This window comes from Nycticebus coucang, chromosome 2 (genome assembly GCF_027406575.1).
Source record: "Nycticebus coucang isolate mNycCou1 chromosome 2, mNycCou1.pri, whole genome shotgun sequence".
NCBI lineage: Eukaryota > Metazoa > Chordata > Mammalia > Primates > Lorisidae > Nycticebus > Nycticebus coucang.
The window spans coordinates 116,917,653-116,944,944 of record NC_069781.1 but is presented as its reverse complement, the minus strand read 5'-3'; the positions used below and the strand labels follow the sequence as shown (position 1 = coordinate 116,944,944).

At 52.3% G+C, this 27,292-nt stretch overlaps 1 protein-coding gene across 2 annotated transcripts; it reads right to left on the bottom strand.

Annotated features, from left to right (window-relative positions):
* Nucleotides 1-1,684: 1,684 nt before the first annotated feature.
* BTBD2 (BTB domain containing 2) lies at nt 1,685-25,339 on the bottom strand. 2 transcript variants are annotated; one of them, XM_053581099.1, is made up of 10 exons: nt 25,193-25,337; nt 24,924-25,078; nt 14,622-14,741; nt 9,438-9,594; nt 8,407-8,512; nt 7,131-7,328; nt 3,602-3,794; nt 3,267-3,354; nt 2,966-3,112; nt 1,685-2,826 (listed from the first exon to the last, which is right to left on the bottom strand). In XM_053581099.1, the coding sequence occupies exons 1-10, from the start codon at nt 25,307-25,309 to the stop codon at nt 2,665-2,667; spliced, it is 1,443 nt and encodes a 480-aa protein (XP_053437074.1). In that variant the 5' UTR covers nt 25,310-25,337; the 3' UTR covers nt 1,685-2,664. The 2 variants fall into 2 exon arrangements, with proteins under 2 accessions (XP_053437074.1, XP_053437067.1); XM_053581092.1 differs by having other exon boundaries at nt 24,924-25,339.
* Between the last annotated feature and the right edge of the window lie 1,953 nt (nt 25,340-27,292).

Below are 27,292 nucleotides of genomic sequence, written 5' to 3'. Positions count from 1 at the left end.
TGCCTAGGCTGTGCTGCATCTCCATTGTCTCTCTGGGCTCTGCACGACTTCCGAAACTTTGTTCTGCCCTTTGCCCTCTCAGTGGCTGTTCGCTGCTGTTGTTTCTTGAACTCTTGCCCTGTGCAAGTACACTTAGGTCATGGGCTTGAGAACAGTTGTGTACAGACTCTCTAGACTTCTTTCTCTGCAGTTTCCTTTGCCCCAGGATTTTGTCTTTATGTCCCCAGCCACAAACTCTGCACCCTGTCTTTTCAACTCAGCTCTCTTTTTTTCTACATCAATAATGGGAAAACACCCTCCACCCAGCTCTGCCCATATCACCATCTCCCCTGCCTTCATGAGCAGCCCCGCCTCTTGCTTGGTCCAGTGGTTCATTCAGCTGGTTCACGAAGGCTGGTTTATCTCCTATAAGCTGTGCAGCTGTGGCTAGAAGTGGGCACCCTCCTGCTGCTTCTCTGTCCTTTATGAATGACCACGGTCCCCTGGAAGCCAGTGGGACCTGGCAAAATGAGTCAGCACATGTTTCTATTGCATCTGTGTGATAACCCCCATCCCTGACCCTTGGTCCTTTGCTCCTCCAGCATCATCCTGACTACCCTGTCTGCTCCCACACTGGCCCCTGGCCTGCTCTCCAGAGAAACCACACTGGAGACCATCCCTGAGTCATACCACTTGTCACTATGAGGTTATCCTGCTTGGTTCTAGCTGATATATTTTCCCTTGGGCAGACTGTGTGGTCTATCTTGCCCCACAGGAGGCCCTGTCTAGATAGGGCAGGCAACTGGCCACCACCATCACACCCTAACTCCCTTGGGCCCAATTCTCTAAAGCCTAGGCAGGTGAAGCAGTCACACGAGATTTGGGCACAGAGACAATGTAGCTAGAAGGTAACAAGGACATTGGAACTGGACTGCAGTTACGATGAATTTCTTCCAGAAACAGCACCCTAGCACAGCCAGACCCTATGGACCTTCCCTAACCTGCTTGTCCTCTGTGTGAGGCTCCTCTCGCTGAAACAGGTGACCATGGGCTTGGTGTCTCAGCACAGATTTTTCTCACAGTCCTGGATGGAGGTCCGAGTGTGGGCAAGGCCTCACTGAGTTAACATCATGGTATGGCAAAGCTGGTCCCTCCTGGGGGTACTGGAAGAACCTGCATCCTTGGCTCAGGACCCCTTGTTCCATCTTCAGAGCCAGCAGCACAGCATCTTCCAGTCTCTCTCTGCCTCTGACCCTCCTGCCTCCACTTATGATGACCCTGTGTTGACACTGGACCTGCCAGGTAATCCAGGATGACTTCCCCATTTTAGGGTCCTTAACTCTATCCTGTTAATTTCAGTGGGTTCCTGGAAACAAGTAGGCAGCTAATGCTCTGGAAAATGCTGGCAGGGTCCACAGGGGGCCCAGGGCAGCCAAGCACACTGCTCCACCTGTCAGGCTTGGGGAGGCCAGTTGCCACAGAGAAAACAGCAAAGGTCGGGGAAGAGTCTCTAGCCCACCCAAGCCTTGTATAGGCTACAGGTGCTCAAGAGGGCGGAAGCAGGGTCCCAGAGGGCCCATGTGGCCTCCAGTGATAGCAGAACCAGATGCATGGGCCTGACTGTACCTCTTAGGGTGGGGGGCATCCCCTTGGCAGACCTACCCCTGCCCCTCAATGCCCCAGGTGGGAAGAAGCATGCAGTAGCTCAGGGAAGGTGTGTTTCTTTCCTTTATTAAAAAAAATCATTTGGGCTGTGGTGTGAGGACACACACACCTTCCATGGCTTTGGGGAGGATACAGGTTCCAGTACGGGTCACTGGGGCAGAAAACACATGGGGTGGGGAGGGGTTGTCCCTCCAGCACCTCAGGGCAAGTGCTGACTCAGTGGTCGGGCAGGGCAGGCTGGGCTATAGTATGTACAGAGGGCAGGCCGGCTGGGGACCTGCTGGAGCCCGACCCCAAGTACACAGGACCTGAGGCCCTGCTCTGAGCTTCAGGGACTAGGAGGGGCCTGTCCAGAGAGGCTAGATAGCACTGGCTCTTGGTTGGGTCCCCCAGGTGGATGAGAACGGAAAGCGCAAACCGCTGGCCCTCTGGGCTGGGGCTGGACCTGACGGGACACCACTGCCAGGACAGTACAGGGCTCCAGACCCCCACTGAGGGCCTCAGGCCACAATCCTAGGGTGAGTTGGCGTTGGGGCACACAGCAGGTGGGGCTCCATGTGCCTAATGAACTGACAAACACAAAAGGAGCACGAGACCCACACCCATGGCTCCAGGAGCCCCACACAGCGTCGCCTAGCAGAGAAATGGGATCCCGAGTGCATTGCCATGTGCAGTTAATAGAATAAACATGAAACACCCTTCACGGGCCCTGAGCTACAGGGGCTGCTAACCCTGGCTCAGGCCTGCTTGGGCAGGGCGAGTGCAGCCCAGCCCCGGGTCCTGAGGGATTGTCTCAAAGGGCCCCAGCCTGGCCACCTCCCCTGCTCCTGCGAAATAAGCAGCCTCACTCGTCACCATGGACAAAGGGCAGCCCCCTTCATGACACTGAGAAAGGTGGCAGGGAGTGGACAGATGGCCAAGGGCAGCCAGGCTGGGAGCACAGCATGGGGCAGCCTACATGTAGAGGATGACCTTGGGGACCTGGCTGTCCCCCCACGGGATGGCAGTGCGGCGGGAAGCCTAGGTGTAGAAGATGACCTCGGGGATCTGACCATCTTCCACAGATGTGCCATTGTTGTTCCCAGCAGCATAGCAGAAGGTGAAGCAGGTCTTGGCCCCTGTTGTGGGTGACTCATGGGTCACCTTGCGTAGGCCTTTGGTGCCATAGTGGGAGTCCGGGCCCTGTAGGGGGTGGGCCAAAGTGAGATCAGAACATCCTCACCCCTTGGTCCCCAGACTCTATTGGGCCCAGGAGGCTGAGTCCAGAGACCTCGGACTTCAGCCCCATGTCCGAAATGGCCACCCCGACCCATGGTAGCACCTTGAGTGTGGCACAGGCTGTGTAGTTGACATTGGGCAGCACCTCCACTGGCTCCTTGAACATGACACGGAAGGTGCTGGCTGAGCCATCACAGCTGAAGCCTGTGTCATTCTGGCCCAGGACGGTGTTGCTATCCGTGTGGATGATCTGGGGGGAACGGGGACACTCAGCACCTGGATACAGGTGAGGAACCCTCCAAGCCCTGACCCACTTGCCCAGGGGCCTCGGAGGGACAGGGCAGGGGCTAGGGAAAATGGGCATGGAGTAGAGCTGGGGACAGGGGAAGGACCTGGTGGCAGACCTGGATGTTCACTTGGTAGTCGGTGGGTCCATGGATGGATCCGTAGAGCCCAAAGCCCACCACGAAGATGCGCTTGTTGACCGAGAACCTGCAGCAGCGGGCAACAGAAGCCGGCCCAGTAAACACCCAGGGACTGAAGAGTGACCAGAAGGGGCCTCTGCTATGTTGTGGCCTGAGTCACCCCAGAGGTGGGCACAGCCCTTGGCCTGCAGGAAGATGCCCCCCCCAACCTATCCTCCTCCCCCATGCCCTCTCCCTTCTCCTACCTGCTCCCCTGCCACCACTTCCCCACCACAGCTGGTCCCTGCTTCTGCCCCCTGCGCCCTGCCCCCCACCTGATGCGGTCGCTGGTGCCACTGTAGCCCCAGCGGCTCTCCACCTGCTGGAAGCGATTAATGCTGCACTCCTTCCCGCGCAGGCAGCAGCGTGGCCGGTCAATGAACTCCACGCGGGGCTTGGGGTTGACAGTGAAGTGCAGGAAGAGGCTGACCACCTCACGGTCAACCAGAATGCCTGACTGCGCGGGGCCTGCAGGCACAGAAAGGCATGTGGGAGGAGATGTCTCGAAGGGGTGTCTACACTGGATTTCCAGGATGCAGGGGACCACCACCACTGACCACTCTCATCCACCACCCCTTCTCACGCCTGGGGAACAGCCCCAGAGACCAGGAGTTGACTTAGTCTTGCTCAATGACTATGTGAGATCTCAGGGTCCCACCCCACATGGGATAGGCACCAGCCACACTAGTGCAGGGAGCACCCCTCACTTCACAGTGGCAGAGGTGCCACCCTGCCTGCCACACTGGGACATCGGCCTTGGAGAGGGTCACTCGCAGCTGCCTCTGGCTGGCACAGCTGCCTCCTGGCCAGGGTGCACCCAAATCAATTCTCAAAATGCTTAGACCAACAGGGAGGTAACAATCCCAGCCACATGCAGAAGCAGACATGCGATGGTGACTGGACGGGCCAGACTCTGGGTAGAGAGGCCGGGAGGGGCAAAAGAGTGGACCTAAAGCCTCCCACTCCTGCCCTCCACTGTCCCTCCTCCAGGAAGAACAAGGATATCAGAGAAGCCCATCTTCACTCACTGGGACCAAGGCCTCATTGGGCACCAGGCATTGCCCACCTTCCCAGATCACTCAGGGATTAATGCTTAGCTCAGCCCTGTGATACAGCTGTTTAAACAGAGATTTGAATAACAAGTGAGAAGTCAGGTGGCTCACACCTGTAGTCCCAGCTCCTCAAGAAGCTAAGGCAGGAGAATCACTTGAGCTCATGAGTTTGAGACCAGCTTGAGCAAGAATGAGACTTCGTCTCTACTAAAAATAGAAAAACTAACATGATTGCAAGAGGGTCTTTACCTAACAATTGCAATCAGTGTAACCTGGCTTATTGTACCCTCAATGAATCCCCAACAATAGAAAAAAAAAAAAATAGAAAAACTAGTGGGGTGTTATAGTGGGCGCTTGTACTCCCAGCTACTTAGGAAGCTGAGGCAGGAGGATCGCTTGAGCCCAGGAGTCTGAGGTTGCTGTGAGCTAGGCTGATGGTACAGCACTATAGCCTGGGCACCAGAGTGAGATTCTGTCTCAAAAAATAAAAAAAGTTAAATTAGAAAAAAAAAATAACAGGTGAAATTAGACTTACAGATTAAGTGAATAAGGAAGACTGAATAAAACTATTAAATGAAGAATGATAACAACTGTGTTTTTTTTTTTTTTTTGTAGAGACAGAGTCTCACTTTATGGCCCTCTGTAGAGTGCTATGGCATCACATAGCTCACAGCAACCTCCAACTCCTGGGTTTAAGCGATTCTCTGGCCTCAGCTTCCCAAGTAGCTGGGACTACAGGCGCCCGCCACAACGCCCGGCTATTTCTTGGTTGCAGTTCAGCCGGGGCCGGGTTTGAACCCGCCACCCTCGGTATATGGGGCTGGCGCCTTACGGACTGAGCCACAGGCGCCGCCACACTGTTTTTTTTAAAAAGAAATATCTGCAGGAAAAAAACATACCAGGATGTTATTATGACCACACATGCAGCAGAGCAGGGATGTATCTTGGGCCTTTAGCCTACTCTCTGAGCAAAGATGGTTCTCCCAACCATATACCAAGCGACCCTGGAGGAAGTCGCTGTCTGTGCCACTACCACCCTGCTTTGCATGGGGGCGTGGCTGGATTCACAGAGAGGAGGGATATTTTACTCCACTCACCCAGCACTATCTGACTCAACCACCCTGCGCCAGCCAGGGAGAAGGCTTAATCCTAAAACCAAGCTGGGGAGTGGGCAGATGGGACAATCAGGCCACAGTTCCATTCCAGGGCGGGAAGCCACTTCTGGATTCAACTGTACCTACACCTTAAGTATTCCACTGTCCACCCCCACCACAAAGAAGTGACCATGTGTCCCCAGTGCTGAGCACAGCCTTTGGTGGGTGACTCTCACAGGGTCTTGATACTCCTCTGTAAAATGCAGATGACACAATATCAGGTGTCTCTGTTATTCCCAGATGAGCAAGACATGGCCCCAGGCCTCAAAGAGACAGAGAGCCCTGCGTACAGGCGGAGATAGCACAGACCCCCACCCCTACCACTACCACTACCACCTTTGCAGATGGGCAGCTGCCTCCTCAGGCTTTTCCTGCTCAGCAAGAGCACCCAAGTTGGAGGGTCCCATGAGAGGCACAGCCAGGACCTCTTGGTACTGAGGAGGACACGGAGGTAGCAACAGTTGGGTAATAGCATGAAGGACAGGCCCCTGGGGACAAGGCACCCCCACCCCAATGCCTACTGAATGTTCCTTGACATGTCTTGCACAACCTAGGGCCACCCCCACCCTGGCCAAAAGATGACACGATGAGAGCTGGGGATGGGGCCATGTCCCCCAAGGGACAAGCAGATATTGGTCCTTTGCCTGCATAGTGGGCTGGACTCCCTCAGGCCATTAGATGCGAGGCAGGCACGGGGGCAACAAATGATTTGTCAAAGACTTCCTCTGAGGGCATACCCTCAGACCCAGAGATGATCCCCAGATTAAATGTAGAATACTGAATAAATCTGAAATCACCCAGAGGATCCCCAGATTAAATGTAGAATATTGAATAAATCTGAATTCAGATTAACAAGGAATGATATTTAGAGTAAGTATGCCCCAAGTAGTGCATGGGAGATATTTATGCTAAAAAATTATTTGTTATTATTGCTAAATCTGGTGACCCAAAGTCAGGTAAGATCAGGGGCCATGTGGGCCTGGGAATGATGGGACAGCGAGTGTGCACCAGCCACAGGGCTGCATCTCTTAGCCCCTCTGGGACCTTCCATGACTATCTCACTCCAGGGACACACAACCCCAGGATGTAAGTGGCCACACAAGCCAAACAACATCACCTTGGAGCTCCAGACACTGCAGAAGATGACCCCAAGGCGTCACGGTGGCTGCCCCTGGCCACAGGCGTCACTGTCCACGGGCTCATCATGGATAGTGATGCCTGAGCTGACAAAATGAGAGTCCTGGTACTGGTGACACCAAAACACAACCAGACACTCAGCGGCCAGCAGCCAGCAGTGCACAAATACCAATGGCCTCAAACCTGCCTGTGGACAGACCAGGGCTGTGGAGGCCACAGATGCACCTGTGGGCTCATAGCTCACAGATCAGGTTTGTCACCACCTTTGTATTTTTATGCATTTCCCACGTTTTCCGCAATGAACACAGTGGAGTGCTATTGTCAGCACTGAGAAGCAGGTGTTTGTTCCTGGGGGGGAGTGGAGGCAGATGCACGTAGCCGAGCAACCCAGCAAGGCCATGGGGGGGGTCACACTCCTCCCTTGCCAGCCCCTTGGCCCAGGCCCCCTGGACACTTGTTACCTGCAGCAAACTCCTCGATGGTCATCAGTGGGAAGCGGATAAGGCCCAGGGCCTTGCCCAGAACCTTCCGCTTGTTCTCAGGTGTCACCTGCAGCTGCTGCCGCTGACATTCAGCTTCAGACCAACGGACAACGGCGTTGAACAACCGCACCTCCCGGATGCCCAGAGTGTCACGCTCCAGGACAGCCACCAGTGTGTCTGCAGGGAAGGGCAAGTGACTGTGTAACCAGTGATGCCCACCCTGCAGGAGATAGCTAGCCTGATGCAGAAGTCAGCAGTTAAAGTTAGGAGTTGCAACTTGGTCCCCTGCCTGTGTTTGCAAATAAAGTTTTATCAATACATAGCAACTCCCATACATTTCCCTATCATTTGGGTTGTTTTAAGCTACAAAGGCAGAGGTCAATAGTTTAGACCAGTGATTTTCAACTGGTGTGCTGTGGCACACTGGTGTGCCATGAAAATTTTTATTTTCATTTTATTTTTTGAGATACAGCCTTACTATGTTGCCCTTGTAGAGTGCTGTGGCATCATAGCTCATAGCAATCTCAACCTCCTATGGCTGAAGTGATCCTCATGCCTCAGCCTCCCAAGGAGCTATACTATAGGTGGCCGGATAGTTTTTCTATTTTTAGTAGAGAAAGGGTCTCATTCTTGCTCAGGCTGGTCTTGAACTCCTGACCTCTAGCAAACCACCCATCTTGGCCTCCCAGAAGTGGTAGGATTACAGGCATCAGCCACTGTACCTGGCCCCACGAAAATTTTTAAAGACCATTAACTAAATTATTTTGAAAGAAGTTCAAAGCACAGTTAAGTATATTCTTTTTTTTACTCTTTTTTTTTTTATCAACATAATTTAAGTGTGCTGTAGAAGTTTAACTATAGGTTCAAGTATGCTGTGAGATAAAAGAGGTTAAAAAACACTGGTCTAGACAGACAACATTTGCCAACAAAGCCGAAAATAATGACCATTGGACCCTCTGCTGGAGAAGTTTGCTGGTGTGGTTCTAAGAGAAGGAGATGGTCTCTGTGACTGAGATCGTGGTGACCCCAGGCTGACAGCAGTGCCCTCTTTTGTACCCTTCCACCAAGGCCATACCCCCTGGGCATGTGCTCACCCCAAGCTAATGATGGGCTGTACGTGGCAAGTCTCCCTCGGAGGCCCCCAGCCCAGAGCCCCCATGGTTTTGCCCCCCGATTCTCCAGCTGAGGCCAGCTCAGATCCCGGCGTCTGAGGCTCACTCGGGCCCTGCATGGCCCCTGCTGCAGCCGGCCGTACCCAGGTCAATGTCAGTGAAGCCCTCCGCAGTGATGGCATCCGAGGTGTTCTTATCGATGTTCTCTAGGCACAGGCTAGCCAGCTGTGGCTCATCGAAGAGTCGTGCCTGGAAGAGATGTTGGAGAGACATTGGTGCCCAGCCTGTGACAGATTCACCCAGAAGGCCAAGGCAGGGGCTGAAAGAATCAGTCCCTCCTGGAGAGCGAAGGCCAGAGAAGGCAAAAGCCTATGTCCAACGGCCCCGCCCAGGTCCAGGCCCTGACCCAGGTGGAGGTAAGCAGGCCCGGACCAACTTGGTGAAGCTTCCAGACCACATGATGCCCTCATCCCCCTGCAACTGGAGAGACCATACCCCAAGGCAATGGCTCTACCCCAGAACCTGCAGCAGGGGCATCAAGAGGGCTGTACCAACTGGCGTGGCCACCAAAGGCCTCTCTCCACCCATAAGGAAGAGGGTTCTGGGTCTGTCTACCAGGGAAGGTGAGCCTTCGCCCCATTTGGGAATCCTGTACTACTTGTCCCCTCCAGGTCTCAGGCCCTGCCCACCCACCCTTTGCCCCCAACCAGCCTCATCTGGGTCAGATCAGGAGCTCAGGCCCCACCATGACTGCCTGCCCATCCCCATTCCAAATGCTACTCCTGGACTCCACAGAGCCTGACAGGGGTCCCCTCTAACCCCTGGCCCCTCCCGTCAACCTGCCTCTTCCCCAGGGAGAAGAGGGACATTCCCAAAATGACCTCATCACCAATGGCCTATGGTCAAGATAGAAAACCCTAGGAGAAGACAAACCTGACCAGTCAATGGTCACTGCACCCCACAGCCCTGGTGGCTTCCCATACCCCTTCCCATGAGTCACCCACAACCCCAGCCCTGAGTCTTATCGACACAGGATGCAAAGGGCACTGGAAGACCCTGAAATCAAAGTAAACAATATCATGCTGTAATTTTTTTTTCCAATTAATGCAGAAAAATCCATGAGAACCCAACACCAGTATTTCTCTTCAGGCAGAGTCTGGCAGGCCCTACCCACCTGCGTGAGGAGCATGAAGGCATTGTCAGCTCGGAGATTCTTCTTCAGAAACTCCACGCAGTGGGCCTCCAGAGCGGGCACGGCATACTTCTTAGCAGTATACAGTGTGGTCATCACGGTCTCGGGGCCAATCTGAACCTCGTCTGAGTAGAGAAATCTGAGGGGACAGAAATAGGTGGCTATGAGACAGAGTAAAGTGGCTGAGCCCAGGGACAGTGCCAAGTGATCACTCAGACCATCAGACTTAGCAGCCCTCTTTCAAGCCAGTAGGAGCCAACACCCCACCTCACCAGATGGAAGATTCCCCAAAACATTTCATAAGCAGCAAAGAGTTGGTTGCCCTTTGACCTGGGGACACCTTTAGGCTATCACCTATGGAAATGTGCAAGAAGCTGACCCCATCTACATGCTACTCCATCCGAGTGCACATCTGGAAACCCGTCTACATAGACATCATGCTTAGTGAGAGAAGCAGACACAGAAGGATACACAGTGTGACTCCATTTACATGAAATGTCTAGAACAGGCACATCCACAGGGACAGGAAGTAGGTTTGTGGTTTCCAGGGGCTGGAGAGAGGGTGGGGGGTAACTACTGATAGAGATGAGGTTTCCCTTGAGGTGATGAAATACTCTGGAACTAGATGGTGGTGATGACTGCATGAGTCTGTGAATGCACTAAACGCCCCAGAACTGTACAGCTAAAAAGGATAAATTGTTACCAGAGTAGAGGGCAATAATAGAGTTGATACCTTAGTGGCCTCACACGCTAGGGATAAAATATAATAAAATAAAATAAAATAGGATTGTGTGGTCAGTGAAATACATCTTTCAAAAACAAAGCTGGTAGGGCCAGGTGTGGTGGCTCATGCCTGTAAACCTAGCACTCTGGGAGGCCGAGGCAGGTAGATTGCCTCAGGAGTTCAAGACCAGCCTGAGCCAGAGTGAGACCCCATCTTAAAAAATAGCCAGAGTCTAGGTGCGGTGGCTCACACCTGTAATCCTAGCACTCTAGGAGGCCGAGGCAGGTGGAGTGCGTGAGCTCACAAGTTTTAAGACCAGCCTGAGCAAAAGTGAGACCCCCGTCTCTAAAAATAGCTGGGTGCTGTGGTGAGCACATATAGTCCCAGCTACTTGTTCAGCTGAGGCAAGAGAATGGCCTGAGCCCAAGAGTTTGAGGTTGCTATTAGCTATGACGCCACAATACTCTACAGAGGGTGACACAGTGAGACTCTTGTCAGAAAAAATGAATGAATAGGCTCAGCACCTGTAGCTCAACAGCTAGAGCTCTAGCCAAATATACCAGAGCTGGCAGGTTCAAACCCAGCCCAGGCCTGCCAAACAACAATGACAACTACAACCAAAAAATAGCCAGGCATTGTAGTGGGTACCTTGTAGTCCCAGCTACTTGGGAGGCTGAGGCAAGAGAATCGGTTAAGCCCACGGGTTTGAGGTTATTGTAAGCTGTGAAACCAAGGCACTCTACCAAGAGCGACATAGTGAGAGTCTGTCTAAAATAAATAAATAAATAAAATGAAAAATAAAAATAACCAGGCTTTGTGGCAGGTTCCTGTAGTCCCACTACCCAGAGGCTGAGGCAAGAGAATCACTGGAGCCCAAGAGTTTGAGGTTACTGTGAGCTATGATGCCACAGCACTCTACCCAGGGGACAAAGTGAGACTCTGTCTCAAAAAAAGAAAGAAAGAAAGAAAAAAAGTAAATAAATATCTAATCAGCCAAAGTTAGTGTAAAAAAATAAATAAATAAACAAAAACAAAGCTGGCTGTTCAAGTGGGATGAGATGGTGACACTTATAATGCCAACACTTTGGGAGGTCAAGGTGAGAGGATTGCTTGAGGTCCAAAGTTCAAGACTAGTCTGAGCAATATAGCAAGACTCTCTAAATATATATATATATATATATATATATATATATTAGTTGGGGCTCAGCGCCCATAGTACAGTGCTTATGGCGCCAGCCACATACACCAAGGCTGGCGGGTTTGAATCTGGCCTGGGCCAGCTAAACAATAATGACAACTGCAATAAAAAAAATAGCAGGGTGTTTTGGTGGGCACCTGTAATCCTAGCTACTTGGGAGGCTGAGGCAAGAGAATCACTTACACCCAAGAGTTTGAGGTTGTTGTGAGCTGTGACGTCACAGCACTCTACCAGGGGTGACATAGTGAGACTCTGTCTCAAAAAACAAAAAACAAAAATTAGTTGGATATGGTGGCACACACCTGTAGTCCCAGAACTTTGGGAGGCTGAGGCAGGAGGATCACTTGAGCCCTGGAGCTGGAGGCTGCAGTGACCTATGATGATGCCTCTACACTCCAGCTGGGGTGACAAAGCCTCTGTCTCAGAAAAAACATAAAGCTGCCCCACTGCCCTGGAAATGGACTGGTCAAACAAAGCTGAGCTGTGTTCAGAATACCAGAGCAGGCTCTAGGGGTGGTGGCTGTGGGGTGAGTGAAAGTGAGAACCAGGAGAACAGCCAGTTTAGGGTGAGATCCAGGAAGCAGGTGAAGATGAGGCTTCACATGCATGAGGTATGATTGCTTCTTAGACATTGTAGGGGCAGATGGACCCTGGGGGCAGAGGAGCAGAGGCCTCTGCTGCCCTGGGAGAAGAGGAACCAGCTGTACCACAGACCATAAAGCCCCCAGGGGCCAAAGAAGGGAGGAGCCATGGGAGTTCCCAGGCCATTTGGGCATCTCCTCCCACTCCTTGCATTCACTCACTCCAGGTTAAACAAGGCTGAGACAATTGGAGAAGTCCAGCATTTACTTATTGTTTTAGGAAACAATCCAAGAAGGTGTTATCGGGCACCTCTGTTCCCTCTGTGCCCAGGAGGCCTATTCCTCTAGGAGCCCACACAGAGCGTTTTAGATCATTTCCAGGAGTCACAAACAAGTCATAGTTTGATTACTAAGACTCCTGGGGTTGGCAGAGTGATAGCTCCAAAGACATTCCTAGACTAATCCCCGGAGCGTGTGGCTATGTCACCTCACATGGCAAAGGGCCTTTGCAGGTGGGATAAGGACTTTGAGATGGGAGGTCATCCTGAATGACCCAGAGGCCCAGTGTCACCACAGAGTCCTCACACAAGGAGGCAGGAAGCTCAGAGGCAGAGAGAATAGAAGATGGTGCACTGCTGGCTCTGAAGGGGGAGGCAGGGGCCCCGAGCTGAGGAATGTGGGCAGCCTCTAGACCTTGGAAAAGGTGGGAGACAGGTTCTCCCTTGGAGCCCACAGGAGGGACCAGACCTGCCATGCCTTGACTTCAGGACTTCTTATTTCCAGAACTATAAGAGGATAAATTTGGGGCGGCGCCTGTGGCTCAGTCGGTAAGGCGCCAGCCCCATATACCGAGGGTGGTGGGTTCAAACCCGGCCCCGGCCAAATTGCAACCAAAAAAAAAAATAGCCGGGCGTTGTGGCGGGCGCCTGTAGTCCCAGCTACTCGGGAGGCTGAGGCAAGAGAATCGCTTGGGCCCAGGAGTTGGAGGTTGCTGTGAGCTGTGTGAGGCCACAGCACTCTACAGAGGGCCATAGAGTGAGACTCTGTCTCTACAAAAAAAAAAAGAGGATAAATTTGTGTTGTTTTAAGCCACTATGAATCTGGCAACTCTAGGGACCTCCTGTGAGTGGAATCACACAGAATTTGTCCTTTGTGTTCTCACAAAGGCCTCTCTCACTGAGCATGATGTCCTCAATGTCCATCACCTGTAGCCTGTGTCAGAGACTCCTTCCTTTTCATGGCTGAGGGATATTCCCAAGTGAGGATGGACCATGTTGTGTTTGTTCATCTGTTGAGGGACAATTGTGTTGCTTCCACCTTTTGGCTGTTGTAAATGATGCTGCTGTGAACATGGGTGTGCAAGTGCCTCCTCCAGTCCTGGTCTCAATTCTTTGGGTCTGTACCAAAGAGTGGAATTACTGGGACTCATAGTAATTCTATGTGTAGTCTTTTGAGGATCCATGAAGCTGTTTTCCACAGCAGCTACACCATGTTATGTTCCCACCAGCAGGGCAAAAGCTTCCAATTTTTCCACACCCATGCTAACACTTGTCCTTCCCCTTCTCCCCTTCCTTCCTTCCTCTTTGTGTATGAGACAGGGTCTCACTGTTACCCAGGCTGGAATACAGTGGTACATATCTTAGTCCAGCCTCCCGAGTAGCTGAGACTACAAGAGCCACCATACCCAGCTAATTTTTTAATTTTTTGTAGGGCTGGGTGGTGGCGGCTCACGCCTGTAATCCCGGCACTTGGGAGGTGAAGGCAGGTGGATTGCCTGAGCCACAGGTTCGAGACCAGCCTGACCAAGAGTGAGACCCTGTCTCTAAAAACTAGCTGGGCATTGTTGTGGGTGCCTGTAGTTCCAGCTACTCGGGAGACTGAGGCAAGAGGATCATTTGAGCCCGAGAGTTTGAGGTTGCTGTGAGCCATGATGCCACAGTACTCCACTGAGGGTGACAAATTAAGACTCTGCCTCAAAAATAAATAAATTTTTTTTGTAGGGACAAGGTCTTGCTGTGTTGCTCAGCTGGTCTCAAATTCCTGGGCTCAATCTACTCTCCCTCCTGAGCCTCACAAAGTGCTGGATCACAAGTTTGAGCCCCTGGACCCAACCACATTATACACTTTATTTTTTATTTTTCTTTCAGACAGAGTCTCATTCTGTTGCCCTCAATAGAGTACTGTGACATCATAGTTCACGGCAACCTCAAACTCTTGGGCTCAAGTGATTCTCTTGTCTCAGCCTCCCAGGTAGCTGGGACTACAAGTACCTGCCACAACACCCGTCTATTTTTAGAGATGGCATCTCACTCTAGCTCAGGCTGGTCTTAAACTTGTGAGCTCAACTGATCAGCTCACCTGGGCCTCCCAGAGTGCTGGGATTATAGGAGTGAGCCACCGCAGCAGCCCTACATTATACACACTTGAAACATGTGAATTGTATGGTGTGAGAGTTATATCGCAACATAAAAGATCCAAAGTAATTTATAAAAAGGGGAACCTCCAAGCCCACCCCTTACCACATAGGCCCGTTCTGGAAATCTTCATGGAGCAGTGGGCTCTGGAGCTGGGATTTCCAGGGTCTCCATTCTCTGAATCTCTTGATACCAGCTTCTTCCCTCAGGTCCCATACCCCCACATCAGAAGGGCCCAAAGAGCCTTACTTCAGCAGGGCCAGGAAGGCAGCCGGCTCCACATCAGGCAGCTCGATCTCAGTGGACGTGGTGGCCATTCCCCCATTGAACATCGCATCGAAAACAGCACTGCCCACGGCCAGCACAAACCTGGCACGGGAGAGAGGAAGACACTGGTCAGCTGCCACTGCACAGCTGGCAGGAGGGCAGGGGGGTCCAATAGCTGCAGTGGGTGTGTAAGGATGGCTGCTCTCCTGGGGACCCCTTTGCCAGCCCCCTGCAGACACTGTGCCCAGCACCCTAGTGGCAGATACTTCCATAAAGCAGGCATCAAGAGCAAGGCAGCAGTTCAGATGGGTCAGTAGCAATGAGAGGCCACAGCTGAAAAGACATTCCTGAGATCACATGGGGCCTGTTCCCCTCTGCCCAACCCAGTTGACATCTGTCCATCCAAGTCACTACTCTTTCACTTATCCACTCACTCACGCATTCACCCACTCATCTTCTTTTCATCCACTCATTCATTTGCCCATTCACTCCCCCATCCATCTACTCACTCATTCATCCACTCACAATCACTCATTCACTCATCCACCAATTCACTCATTCATTCACTCATCCACCTACCCATTCATTCACTCAGTCACTAATTCACTCACTCATTCATTTACTCATTCATCTACTATCTACTCACTCGGTCACTCATTTACTCATTCATTCACTCATTTAACTTGCTCACTCATTCATTCAGTCACTCAATCATTTCCTCACTTGCTAATTCACTTTCAATCAACATCCACTTCTCAGAGCTGCAAGCTCGGGGCCTGGCTCTCATGGAGGGAAGCAGACAAAAGTCCGAGTGGTCATACAGCTCCAGAGTTGGGTAAGAGGGAAGCAATGTGACATTTCAAACAGCGCAAAGCCTAGGGCAGCTCTGTGGGATCATCTATGCTGGGCTGAGTCTCCGGAAAAGAATGTCAAGGCCCAGGGACCAGTACCAGCATAGAGGAGAAGGCCTGTGGGCCCCACTTAGCCTGGGACTGCTATGGAGCTCACTTAGTAGCAAGAGGCTGTGGTGGGTACAGACAGGCTGTGGTGGGGTCTCCTGGCCCTCCACAGAAGCCAGCTGTGACCCCAGCACTCAGCCTAGCTGAGAGGCAGGGGAGAACTCCACACTGACCAGGATAAGATAGCAATACTTGGTGCTGTACACATATGGTCCTCACAGAGCAGAGTTGGGGGAGACATCCAGCTACATGGCTGGCCTGTTAGTTGCAGAGTGCCTGCCCTCAGCCTGTGAGGTCCCACAATCCCTCCCCCAGGGTCCCCACTATGGCAGATACTGACTGGGTTCTGGGAACCCACCCCCTGCCCAGAAACCTCTGAGCCAGTCCACATGCCCCAGGTTGGGCAAAGCTCACAAGCCCTGATGGGAGTGCCTCTCACTCCCACAGGATGACACTTCCCCTTGTCTCCTGGGGATCTCAGGTCCAGAAGGCTGGGCTCCTACTGTAATCACCTCATTGCCCTACCAGGCCCTCAGCATGTCTAGCTTAGCTCCTAGGGCCAGGTCAGAAACCGAGAATGGTTGGTTTATTAGTATCCCCCAAAAGGGTGTCCACACCAACCTAGAACCTCACACAGAACCTACTGGGGAAAAGTCCTGTGCAAGTACAATTAGTTGAGATGAATCCCACAGCTGCTATCCTTACAAAGAGATGGCCATGTGGGGATGGAAGCAGAGACTATGGTAATGCAGTCACAGGCCAAGGGATAGCTGGAGCCCACAGGAGCTGGGGAGGTAGAGAAGTCTTTCCCCTGAGCCTATGGAGGGAGCCCAGCCCTGTCACACCTTGATCTCAGACTTCTAGGATCCAGATTGAGGAGACATCTTGCTCTTCCGTACCACCCATCTGTGTTGTGCTATGACCGCCACCCAGCTGCCTGCTAGTCCCACTGCAAGGTTGGCACTGTCACCATGCAGCCAGTGCCCTAGGCCCATGTGCTTCAATCCCACGTGATGTTTCAGAAATAAAATACCTTTCTTCTTCTTATTTTTTTTGAGACAGAATCTCAAGCTGTTGCCCTGGGTAGAGTGCCATGGCATCACAGCTCACAGCAACCTCAAACTCTTGAACTTAAGTGATTCTCTTGCCTCAGCCTCCCAAGTAGCTGGGACTACAGGCGCCGGCCACAACACCCGACTATTTTTTTGTTGTAGTTGTCACTGTTTGGCAGGCCCAGGCTAGATTGGAACCCACCAGCTCCAGTGCATGTGGCTGATGCCCTAAGCTGCTGAGATACAAGTGCCAGGCCAGAAATAAAGTACCTTAGTGTGGGTCTTTTCTTTCTTGATTTAAAAAGCATCTTGTTCTCCAGTGGGGAAATCTTTTTTTTTGAGACAGAATCTCACTTTGTCACTCTAGGTAGAGTGCTGTGGCATCAAAACTCATAGCAACCTCAAACTTTTGGGCTGAAGTGATCCTCTTTCCTTAGCCTCCCAAGTAGGTGGGACTACAGGTGCTTGCCACAATGCTCAGCTTTTTTTTTTTTTTTTTTTTTTTGAGACAGAGCCTTAAGCTGTCACCCTGGGTAGTGTGCCATAGCATCACAGCTCACAGCAACCTCCAACTCCTGGGCTCAAGCGAATCTCCCGCCTCCACCTCCCAAGTAGCTGGCATTACAGGCATCCACCACAATGCCCAGCTATTTTTTGGTTGCAGCCGTCATTGTTGTTTGGCGGGCCCAGGCTGGATGCAAACCCAGCAGCTCAGGTGTATGTGGTTGGCACCTTAGCTGCTTGAGCCACAGGCACCGAGCCAGCTTTTTTTTTGAGACAGAGTCTCACTATGTTGCCCTTGGATAGAGTGCCATGGCATCACAGCTCACAGCAACCTCCAACTCTTGGGCTTAAGCAATTATCTTGCCTCAGTCTCCCAAGTAGCTGGGACTATGGTGCCTTCCACAACGCCCAGCTATTTTGTTACTGATGTCGTTGTTGTTGTTGGCATTGTTGTATGGCAGGCCCGGCTGCCAGGTTCAAACCCACCAGCCCCAGTGTGTGGCCAGTGCCCTAGCCACTGAGCTATTTTTTTAGAGGCAGGGTCTCACTCTTGCTCAGGCTTGTCTCAAATTCATGAGCTCTGGTGATGCACCCACCTTGGCCTCCCAGAATGCTAGAATTACAGGTGTGAACCACTGCACCCAGCACGGTGGGGAAATCTTTTGATGCTTCAAAAACGGAAAGCAAGAGACACCACAGTCAGCCCAACGTGGGCTCTCTGTGCCTGGGATGGAATCTTATCTACCTTGACACAGGCAGTCAGGGGCTCCAGCCAGCACCTCCAGTACCCAACTCAGATGCAATAACAGGTTCCCAGGTTTCAGGTCCCCTGAGGACACCCAGCCCTCAGTCACCCTCATGAACCAATCAGAACCAGCCACCCACCCATCTCCTGCTGGCTCCTGTGCAAGTACCTCGTGCCTACCAAGAGCCCCTAGCCCCACACCCCACTGGCCTCCCCATCACACATCTTTAGCCCACTTCTCCTTTCGAAAGAATAAAAAACGCTTGTCCATGCAACAACCTGTACTCAGAGGTTCACAGCAGCACAATTCCCCACAGCCACAAGATAGAAACAGCTCAGGTGCCCAAGGACAGGTGAGTGGATGAACACATGTTCATCTATACAACAGAACATCACTCAGCCATGACAAGGCTCTGACCTTGAGGACATGTTGCTCAGTGAGAGAAGCAGATGCAGAAGGACATATCCTGAGTGATTCCACTCACAGAAGGTTCTTAGAGGCACCAGAGTCATACAGACAAAGTAGAATGGTAGGTGCCAGGGGCTGGGGAGCAGCTTCAGAGTTAGTGTTTCATGGGGACAGATAATATTCACTACGAAAGACAATCCTACGAAATAACTAAACAGGCAGAGCACAGTGGATGGTTCAGGCCTGTAATTCCAGCAGTTTGAGAGGCTGAGGTAGGTGGGTGAATCACTTGAGTTCAGGAGTTCAAGACCAGCCTGGGCAACATGGCCAAGATCCTGTCTCTACAAAAAATGTTTTGAGTACAGTGCCTGTGGCTCACTGAGTTGGGTGCCGGTCCCATATACTGAGGGTGGCAGGTTCAAACCTGGCCCTGGCCAAACTGCAACAAAAAAATAGCTGGGCCTTGTGGCAGGCGCCTGTTAGTTCCAGCTACTCGGGAGGCTGAGACAAGAGAAAATCGCCTAAGCCCAACAGCTGGAGGTTGCTGTGAGCTGTGACACCACAGCACTCTACTGAGGGCGACAAAATAAGACTCTGTCTCTAAAAAAAAAAAGAAAAATGTTTTGAAAATTAGCCAGTAGTGGTGGCAACCTACAGTCCCAGGTTACTCAGGAGGCTGAGGCAGGAAGATCACTCGAGCTCAGAAGTTTGAGAATGTAGTGAGCTATGATCACACCACTGAGCCTGGGTGACAGATGAGACACTGTCTCTTAAGAAAACAAACAAATAAACAAAAACAAAGCAAAAACAATAATTATCAAAGTTGGTAACTTTGGGAAGACCAGTTTCCCCTATAAATTCCTTTAGGACTTAACCAACTGATTCTGAAGATCAAAAGGAAACACTAGGGCCTCGGCACCCATAGCTCAGTGGTTAGGGTGCTGGCCACATATACCGAGGCTCGGGGGTTTGAACCTGGTCCAGAACCTGTTAAACAACGACGACTCGAACAAAAAAATAGCTGGGCATTGTGGCAGGCACCTATAGTCGCAGCTACTTGGGAGGTTGAGGCAAGAGAATCGCTTAAGCCCAAGAGTTTGAGGTTGCTGTGAGCTGTGACGCCATAGCACTCTACCAAGAACAACATAGTAAGACTCTGTCTAAAACAAAAAAAAAAAAAAACGAACCACTAGGGCCAGGCAAAGGTAGTTCACACCCATAATCCTAACACTCTAGGAGGCCCAGATGGGGAGGATCCATCACTTCAGCTCAGGAGTTTGAGACCAGCCCTGGCAAGAATTAGAACCGTCTCTACTAAAAACAGAAAGATTAGCCAGGCATGGTGGTGCGTGCCTGCAGTCCCAGCTACTCAGGAGGCTGAAGCAGGATTGTTTGAGTCCAGGAGGTTAAGCCAACAGTGAACTATGATGACATCACGCAAATAAAAAAAAAAAACCACTAGGCCAGGGGCCAGCCCACTACTGGTCTTTGTAAACAGTTTTGTTGGAGCACAGCCATACTCATTCATTTACATGTTATTGATTCATGGCTGCTTTTGTGCTGCTACAGAGACAATGTGGCCCACCAAAAATATTTACTTTCTGGCCCTTTACATTAATTTGCTGGTGTCTGTGTTAGAATTTAAGTTTTAAAATGAAAGAGATTTTTTTTTCAGCCATATTCACCCCCTGTAGCCAGCACTGTTTCAAGTGGACATCTGTAGAGTGGATGGATAGATGGGTGGATGGGTGACCAATTCTAGAAGAGTAATTGTGTGCGACCAGCTGAAAGTCTTGCCAAAGGACAAAACTGGGAAGAATTTGCTTAGCAGTTCTCAAACATACCAGAAAGTAAGAATCATCAAACAATGTCTTACTGGACTAAGTATACACAAACTGGCCGATGAAATAGAAGAGACCCTAAGACAGATTTTTCCGCTTTCTAGATAGTTCTCTGCCTTGCTCAAGGCCCAATGATGGAATGAAGATATACATATAGGGGCGGCGCCTGTGGCTCAGTAGGTAAGGCGCCGGCCCCATATACTGAGGGTGGCGGGTTCAAACCCGGCCTCGGCTGAACTGCAACCAAAAAATAGCCGGGCGTTGTGGCGGGCGCCTGTAGTCCCAGCTACTCGGGAGGCTGAGGCAAGAGAATCGCTTAAGCCCAGGAGTTGGAGGTTGCTGTGAGCCGTGTGAGGCCACGGCACTCTACCGAGGGCCATAAAGTGAGACTCTGTCTCTACAAAAAAAAAAAAAAGAAGAAGATATACATACACACACACACACACACATATATATATAGAGATACATATATATATATATTTTTTTTTTTTTTTTTTTTGAGACAGAGTCTCACTTTGTCACCCTCGGTAGAGTGCCGTAGGGTCATAGCTCACAGCAACCTCAAACTCTTGGGCTCAAGCGATTCTTTTGCCTCAGCCTCCTGAGTAGCTAGGACTACAGACACCCACCACAACACCTGACTATTTTTAGAGACGGGGGTCTTGCTGTAGCTCAGGGTGATCTCCAACTCGTGAGCTCAGGCAATCCACCTGCCTCAGCCTCCCAGAAAGCTGGGATTACAGGCGTGAGCCACTTCACCTGGCAGAATGAAGATATTTAGATACTACCCTGTTTTCCCCAAAATAAGACAGTGTCTTATTTTAAGGTGTGCTCCCAAAGATGCGCTAGGTCTTATTTTCAGGGGATGTCTTATCTTTCCTGTAAGTAGGTCTTATTTTCAGAGGATGTCTTATTTTCGGGGAAACAGGGTAATCTTATGGGACTGGCTGATCTGCACTACAAAAGTACCACCCTGAAGACACTCAATACTTCCTTTGAGCCCCCCTGACAGAATAGACATTTAATTCCATCAGGTTACCCAACCCATATTTACTGAGTACCTACTGTGTGCCAGGCCTCCAAGCAAGGCTTTGAAGAGATAACATTGGATGTGGGCTTATCTGGGACTAGAAAATAGGCCAGAAGCCTTGTGGAGTCACTGGCCTCCTCTCCTGCCACAAATGCCAACCTCTATGCTGTGGTCCCAGGCCCTCCCTCTGCCACATCTATTTCACCCTGCCCTAGAGCTCAGGCTACATAGAGCCCCAGCCTGCAACCATGCCCATGCCTGGGCCCCCAGAAGACTACCAGTCCAGACCACTGGGAGAGCAGCCCTTCTAGAAGTTTCTGCAGGTCCCTGCCATGCTTTGCATTTGTAAGCCAGACTCTACTGCATTGGCCTGCTCCTTCCCATAAGGTCCTCTTTCTGTCTGGGATCACAACTGGGACCCCATGTGGCATGTAGTTCTTGCTTCTCCCTGGGCCCCTCTGGATTTTGAGTTTCTCAGACATTCCTTGTCTTCTGTGACCTTGGCAGTCTGAGGACTGGCCAGGTGTCTTGCTGGTCATCTCTGCTCTGGGTGTATCTGTTTTCTAGTTATGAGACAGGGTGTAAATGATTTCTTATCACTGCTGCAAGAAATGACCACAAACTGGGCAGCTTAAAACAATAGGTATCTACACTTGCACAGTCTTGGAGGCTGAAGTCCAAGACCAAGATGTTAACAGCAACACTGTCCTTCTGGAGGCTCCTCCCTGCCTTTTCCAGCTTCTGGGGGCTCCAGACATACCTTGGCTTATGGCCACATCGCTTGGTCTTCCCCCTCCATCTTCTATGCTGATTTCTCTTTTGTCTCAAGGACACTGGTCATTGGATTTAGGGCCTACATGGATAATCCAGAACAACCTCATCTTGGGACCCTTAATTTAAGATTTTTACCAAATAAGGTCACATGGGTTCTGGGGATTAGGATATGGACTTTTAGGGGGGTGCCATTTAGGCCATTGGGGTTATGGGGACATCAAATCAGGGGCATCTCACACCCACACATCACCTGTGATGCTAACTTTGGCTATCTGGTGGTGGTGGGGGGTCCCGGGATCCCCACAGCCAGGTTACTTCCTTCACCTTTCTACTCTGCTCTTTACAGCAAGTCCCTAAGGCCAGCCTGCTACGGATGTGGAGTGGGGATAACATCCTCTAGAAGTCTCTGCACTTGCTGATTGGAGCTCTTCTGGGGGGAAGTACCACCTCCTCACCCATTGAGGTGTGTTCTTTCCCACTGCTGTCTGTTCTCACGGCTTTAAAGGTACTGTCTCATGCTTTGGATCCATTCCCACCTTCTATGTTTGCGTAGAGGACGAGTCCTCTGAAACCGTTAGAAGCACTTCATCAGATCCATGCCTTCCCGAGGCCACAGAATGGATGCATCTGAGTGAGCCCATTTTACAGGTGTGGAAACTGAGTGTAGCAAACTTGGGCTGTAATACTCAGCCACGCATCTCAGCCCCAGTCCAGCAACACCCCTTCCAACCAAGCCTATCCTCACTTTATAACACTCAACTAGATGTCTGGGAGACCCGGTGTCCCACAGTATGGCCCAACTCTCCCTCACCTGGCAAGCTGCTTCCTTACTTGGTCATAGGGATGCACCTCCTCCCCAAGAGGAGCTGAATCCTCTCCTTTCCATTCCTGCCACTCCTTGACAAGCCTATTGTCCCATCTTAAGTCTGTGCCTGCTGTTCCCGAGGCTTCACTCCTGGGCCCTGGCAATGGGTTGCTCCATACCTCAAAGCAGACCTGGCCACTCTGGACCACCCCCGTGGTGCTCCTGCTCTGGCCTTGCTGTGGTTCCCACCTGCCCACCTCCTCTGGGCCTGGAGCTCACAGCCTGGCCCGGGCACTGTATACACTGTAAGCATCATTCACTCAGGGAGTAGTCATCCCCTCCAGACCCTTCTGAAAACACTAGGTAGAAACAGCGAACCTTGAACCGCCAGAAGTTCCAATTGTGCAGGTCCACTCATATGTGGATTTTCTTCCACCTCTGCCACACATAAGATAGCAAGACCCACCACTCCCTCTCCTCTTACACAGCTTGAAGATGACAAGGATGAAGACCCTTATGATGACCCAGTTCCACTTCATGAATAGAAAATGCATTTTCTCTTCCTTATGATTTCCTTAATAACATTTTCTTTTCTCCAGCTTACTTTATTACAATATCTAATGCATCTAACACACGAAATATGTGTTCATCCACTATTGATGGTCAACAGGAAGCTATTAGTAGTTAAGTTTTTGACTGAGCAGGGGTAGGCGCCCCTAACCCTGCATTGCTCGAGAGTAAGCAGTACCATGCCCATCCCACTTTAGTCAACCCTCTATCTCCTGCCAGATCCCTCCCGAGCACCGGCAAGGCCAGACCCCTAGCCTGCTTCTCTCTGGGGATCTTCACTCCACCTTTATTGTCCCTACATTGCTACCAGCCAACAGGCCCTCAAATGCAGTCAACTACATGCCCCAAGGTCAGCCAGCACCTGAGGAGTCTCATCCAGTCCCCTCAAACAGAAACCTTGGTATGCTCTAATTCCACCTGCTGCCAAGCGAGATGCAGCTGCATGCATCCCTCCCCCAAAGCTCCAGAATAACAAGCCCACCAATGGGGGTACAAACCAGGCAGCCCCCAATTCCAAGCTTGTGGGAGGGAGAAAGGGAGAGGGGCATAGCTCCTCTGGATGACAGGGAAGGGGTAGGCCACAGGAGGTTCCAGGGACCCTCCACAGACAGGAACCTCTGAGCACTACAGTGGGGAACACCCAACCGGAGGAGACTCAGCTGTACATAAATATCCAAGAACTGTCTCCATGTTCTCTACATACAGGTCAGGAAGGAAAGACAGCTCAAGGTAGGCCCCAGGGAACATTCCAGGCCACATCGGCCCCATAGGCAAGAAAGTCTGAGCCCCTCCCCCCACACCTCCCGTGAAGTGGAGGGCAAGGCAAGAGGGAACAACCAGTGGGCTGCCAGGAGGCTGTACCCCAGACAGTGCCCTCTGAGGCTCAGAAATTCCTTTTCCAGAAAGGCAGTCTAGGGAGGGTCCTAGATTGGGGGTGGGTGTCCCATAGCTGGAGGTGGGGTTTCTGGGAAGGAGGGATTTGCAAGATGGGAGTCCTGGGCATTTTGGGCAGGGGTCTGGGGTTGGGGTGAGGATTCAGGGAGCAAGGATGGAGCAGTGCAGGGCCAAGGGGCAGCCTCAGGCCCAAGGGTCGCCTTCCAACTGTAGCTGAGGAGGGATCAGTGAGATGGCAGGTGGCAGTCTCTAGCTCAGGTGGTGTGATCCTAAGAAGGGTCTCAGGTTCTAAAGGGTTGGGGAGAACTGTGGCTGCAGTCTTTCACCTGAGTGGCAGGGCCCTTGGATCCAAAAACACGGGACAGGGAGCCCAAAGGTATGAGGGTCTCTGATGGAGATCTCAGGGCTCGGGGTCGTAAGCTGGGGGACACAGAGGTGGCAAAGCCTGGGTTTGGCAGGGGTTGCAGGCGGAGTGGAGAGATCAGGGGTCCGGGAATACGGGGGTCCCTGAACACAGGGATGGAGGATCACAAAGAGGGGGGCCTCGGATGCCAAGTGGAGGGGTCCCCGGGCGGAGGGTCCTGGAAGCAGGGTCCCGAGTGGGGAGGGTCCCCGGACGGAGGGTCCCGGGTGGAGGGGCCGGGTCCCCGAGCGGAGGGCCTGGGCGCAGGGTCCGGTGCGGGCGGGGTCGCGCGGCCCACCTGTGCGCTGGGATGCGCTGGGAGCTGAGCCCCTTGCCCACCAGGAAGTGCACGTCGCACAGCACCTCGTTGTTGAAGAGGAAGGCGAAGCGCTCCTGCACGGTGGGCTTGGTGGCCTGCCAGTTGTACACGGGCTCGCGCAGCAGCGCCGCCGCCCCCGGGCCCGCCGCGTCCTCGGCCCGCTCCCCGCCCGCGGCCTGCGCGTCCGCCCCGGGGCCCGGCTGGGAGGGCGCGGCGGGGGCGGCGGGCCCGGGGGCGGCGGCGGCCGCGTTGCCGGGGGCCAGGGCGGCGGCATTGGCGCTGGGCCCTGGGGCGCCCCCAGCGCCCGGGCCGACCCCGACCCCCGGCGGGCAGGACGCGCGCCCGCCGCTCCCACCCGCCGCCATCTTGTCGCTGCGGCGCGGGCGGGGGAGGGGAGGAGGAGGAGAGAAGGGGAGGAGAGGAAAGAGGGGAGGCGGAGGGAAAGGGAAAGGAGAGAGGGGAAGGGTCGAAGAGGGGAGGAGTCGAGGAGGGAAGCGGGAGGGAGGAGGGGTGGGGAGAGGCTGCAGACAGGGAAAGGGGAGGGAAGAAAGGGAAGGGGAGGGAGGAGAGAGGGAAAAGAGGGAGAGGGATGGGGCGGAGAGATGGGGGAAAGAAGGGAGAGGAAGTTAGGAGGGAAGAGGGAGAAGAGCGGTGAAGAGGGGAGGATGGGCTGGGAGTTACAGAGGACCCCTGTTCCACCCTGTACCTAGACCCCTTCAGGGCCTTGGAGCCAGGATCACAGTCCAGACTCTACTCCAGAGCCTAGATCCCAACCCCAACTAGCTCCTAGACCCCAACTCAGAGGTTAGACCCAAGAATTCAGAGCCTAGACACCAGACCCAGATACAGGTCCAGAATTTGGCCCCCACACCCCAGGATGCAGGCCCCAGACTCAGATCCTCAATAGTAGCCCCCAGATGTTGAACCTCAGACTCTGGAGCCAGCTGGTCTGCCTACCCAAGGAGAGGCTACTCTGTACAGAAGTCAACGGAAGCCCCAGAAGTTGCTGGTGTATTGGGGGGTATGTTCTGTGCATTCAAGACTCAGAGATACATACACAGGGCCCCTATAGGGGCCTGGTGTGAGGGGCAGTGTGGATGGAGCTGGGACTTCATCAAAAAGCTAACCATGACTCTGCGCCTGTAGCTCAAGCAGCTAGGGTGCCAGCCTCATACACCAGAGCTGGTGGGTTCGAATCCAGCCCCGGCCCTCCAAACAGCAATGATAACTACAACCAAAACACAGCTGGGCATTTGGGCTGTAGTCCCAGCTACTTGGGAGGCTGAGGCAAGAGAATTGCTTAAGCCCAAGAGTTTGAGGTCGGGCGGCGCCTGTGGCTCATAAGGGATCGGGCGCCATCCCCATATACTGGAGGTGGTGTGTTCAAACTTAGCCCTGGCCAAAAACAAAAAAACTGCTAACCACATCCATGGTGTCACAGTGGATGAATACCACAAAGATGAGGCATGGAAGGCAGAAACAAAAGTAGAGCATAAAACTGGGTTCCTCGAGCAAGCTGGGGTGCAACCTAGGGAAGTCTTCCAGGAAGAAGGTTGGGAAAATGGAAGATGCCTAAGCTAGGCAGAATCCTGAACTCAGCCTCAAGTATCCAGGAGGCCCAGTGGGGCAGAGGGTTGGGAAGAGGTCATGGCAGTCAGTAGAGAGCCAATACCTCATGATAATTTAGCATCTGTTAAGTAGATCAGAGACCCCTACACTCCCTGCGATCTTAGTCCTGTTCATTCATCCACTATCTGTGTGGGCTGTGGCTCCATGACACCTGCAGAGCCACTGGCAGGATATTCCACACCTAGTGTCCAGTCTCTGTCAAATCTTATCTGTTCCTTCACTTCAGAAAGATATCATATCTGGGTCACCACCAGAGCTGGCTTCAGGGGTTTCTGGCCCTTGCATCCCCTTACGACTCTCACCCTGTCACCATCTGGGAAAATTCTTAGGTTTTTCTTTTTTTAAGAAATAAAGTCTTGGGTGGCGCCTGTGGCTCAGAGAGTAGAGCACAGGCCCCATATACCGAGGGTGGCAGGTTCAAACCCGCCCCCAGCCAAACTGCAACAACAACAACAAAAATGGCCGGGCGTTGTGGCAGGCGCCTGTAGTCCCAGTTACTCGGGAGGCTGAGACAAGAGAATCAACTAAGCCCAAGAACTGGAGGTGCTGTGAGCTGTGATACCATGGCACTCTACCAAGGGTGACAAAGTGAGACTCTGTCTCTAAAAAAAAGAGAGAGACAGGCTCGGCGCCTGTGGCTCAAGTGGCTAAGGTGCCAGCCACATACACCTAAGCTGGCGGGTTCAAATCCAGCCTGGGCCTGCCAAACAACAATGACA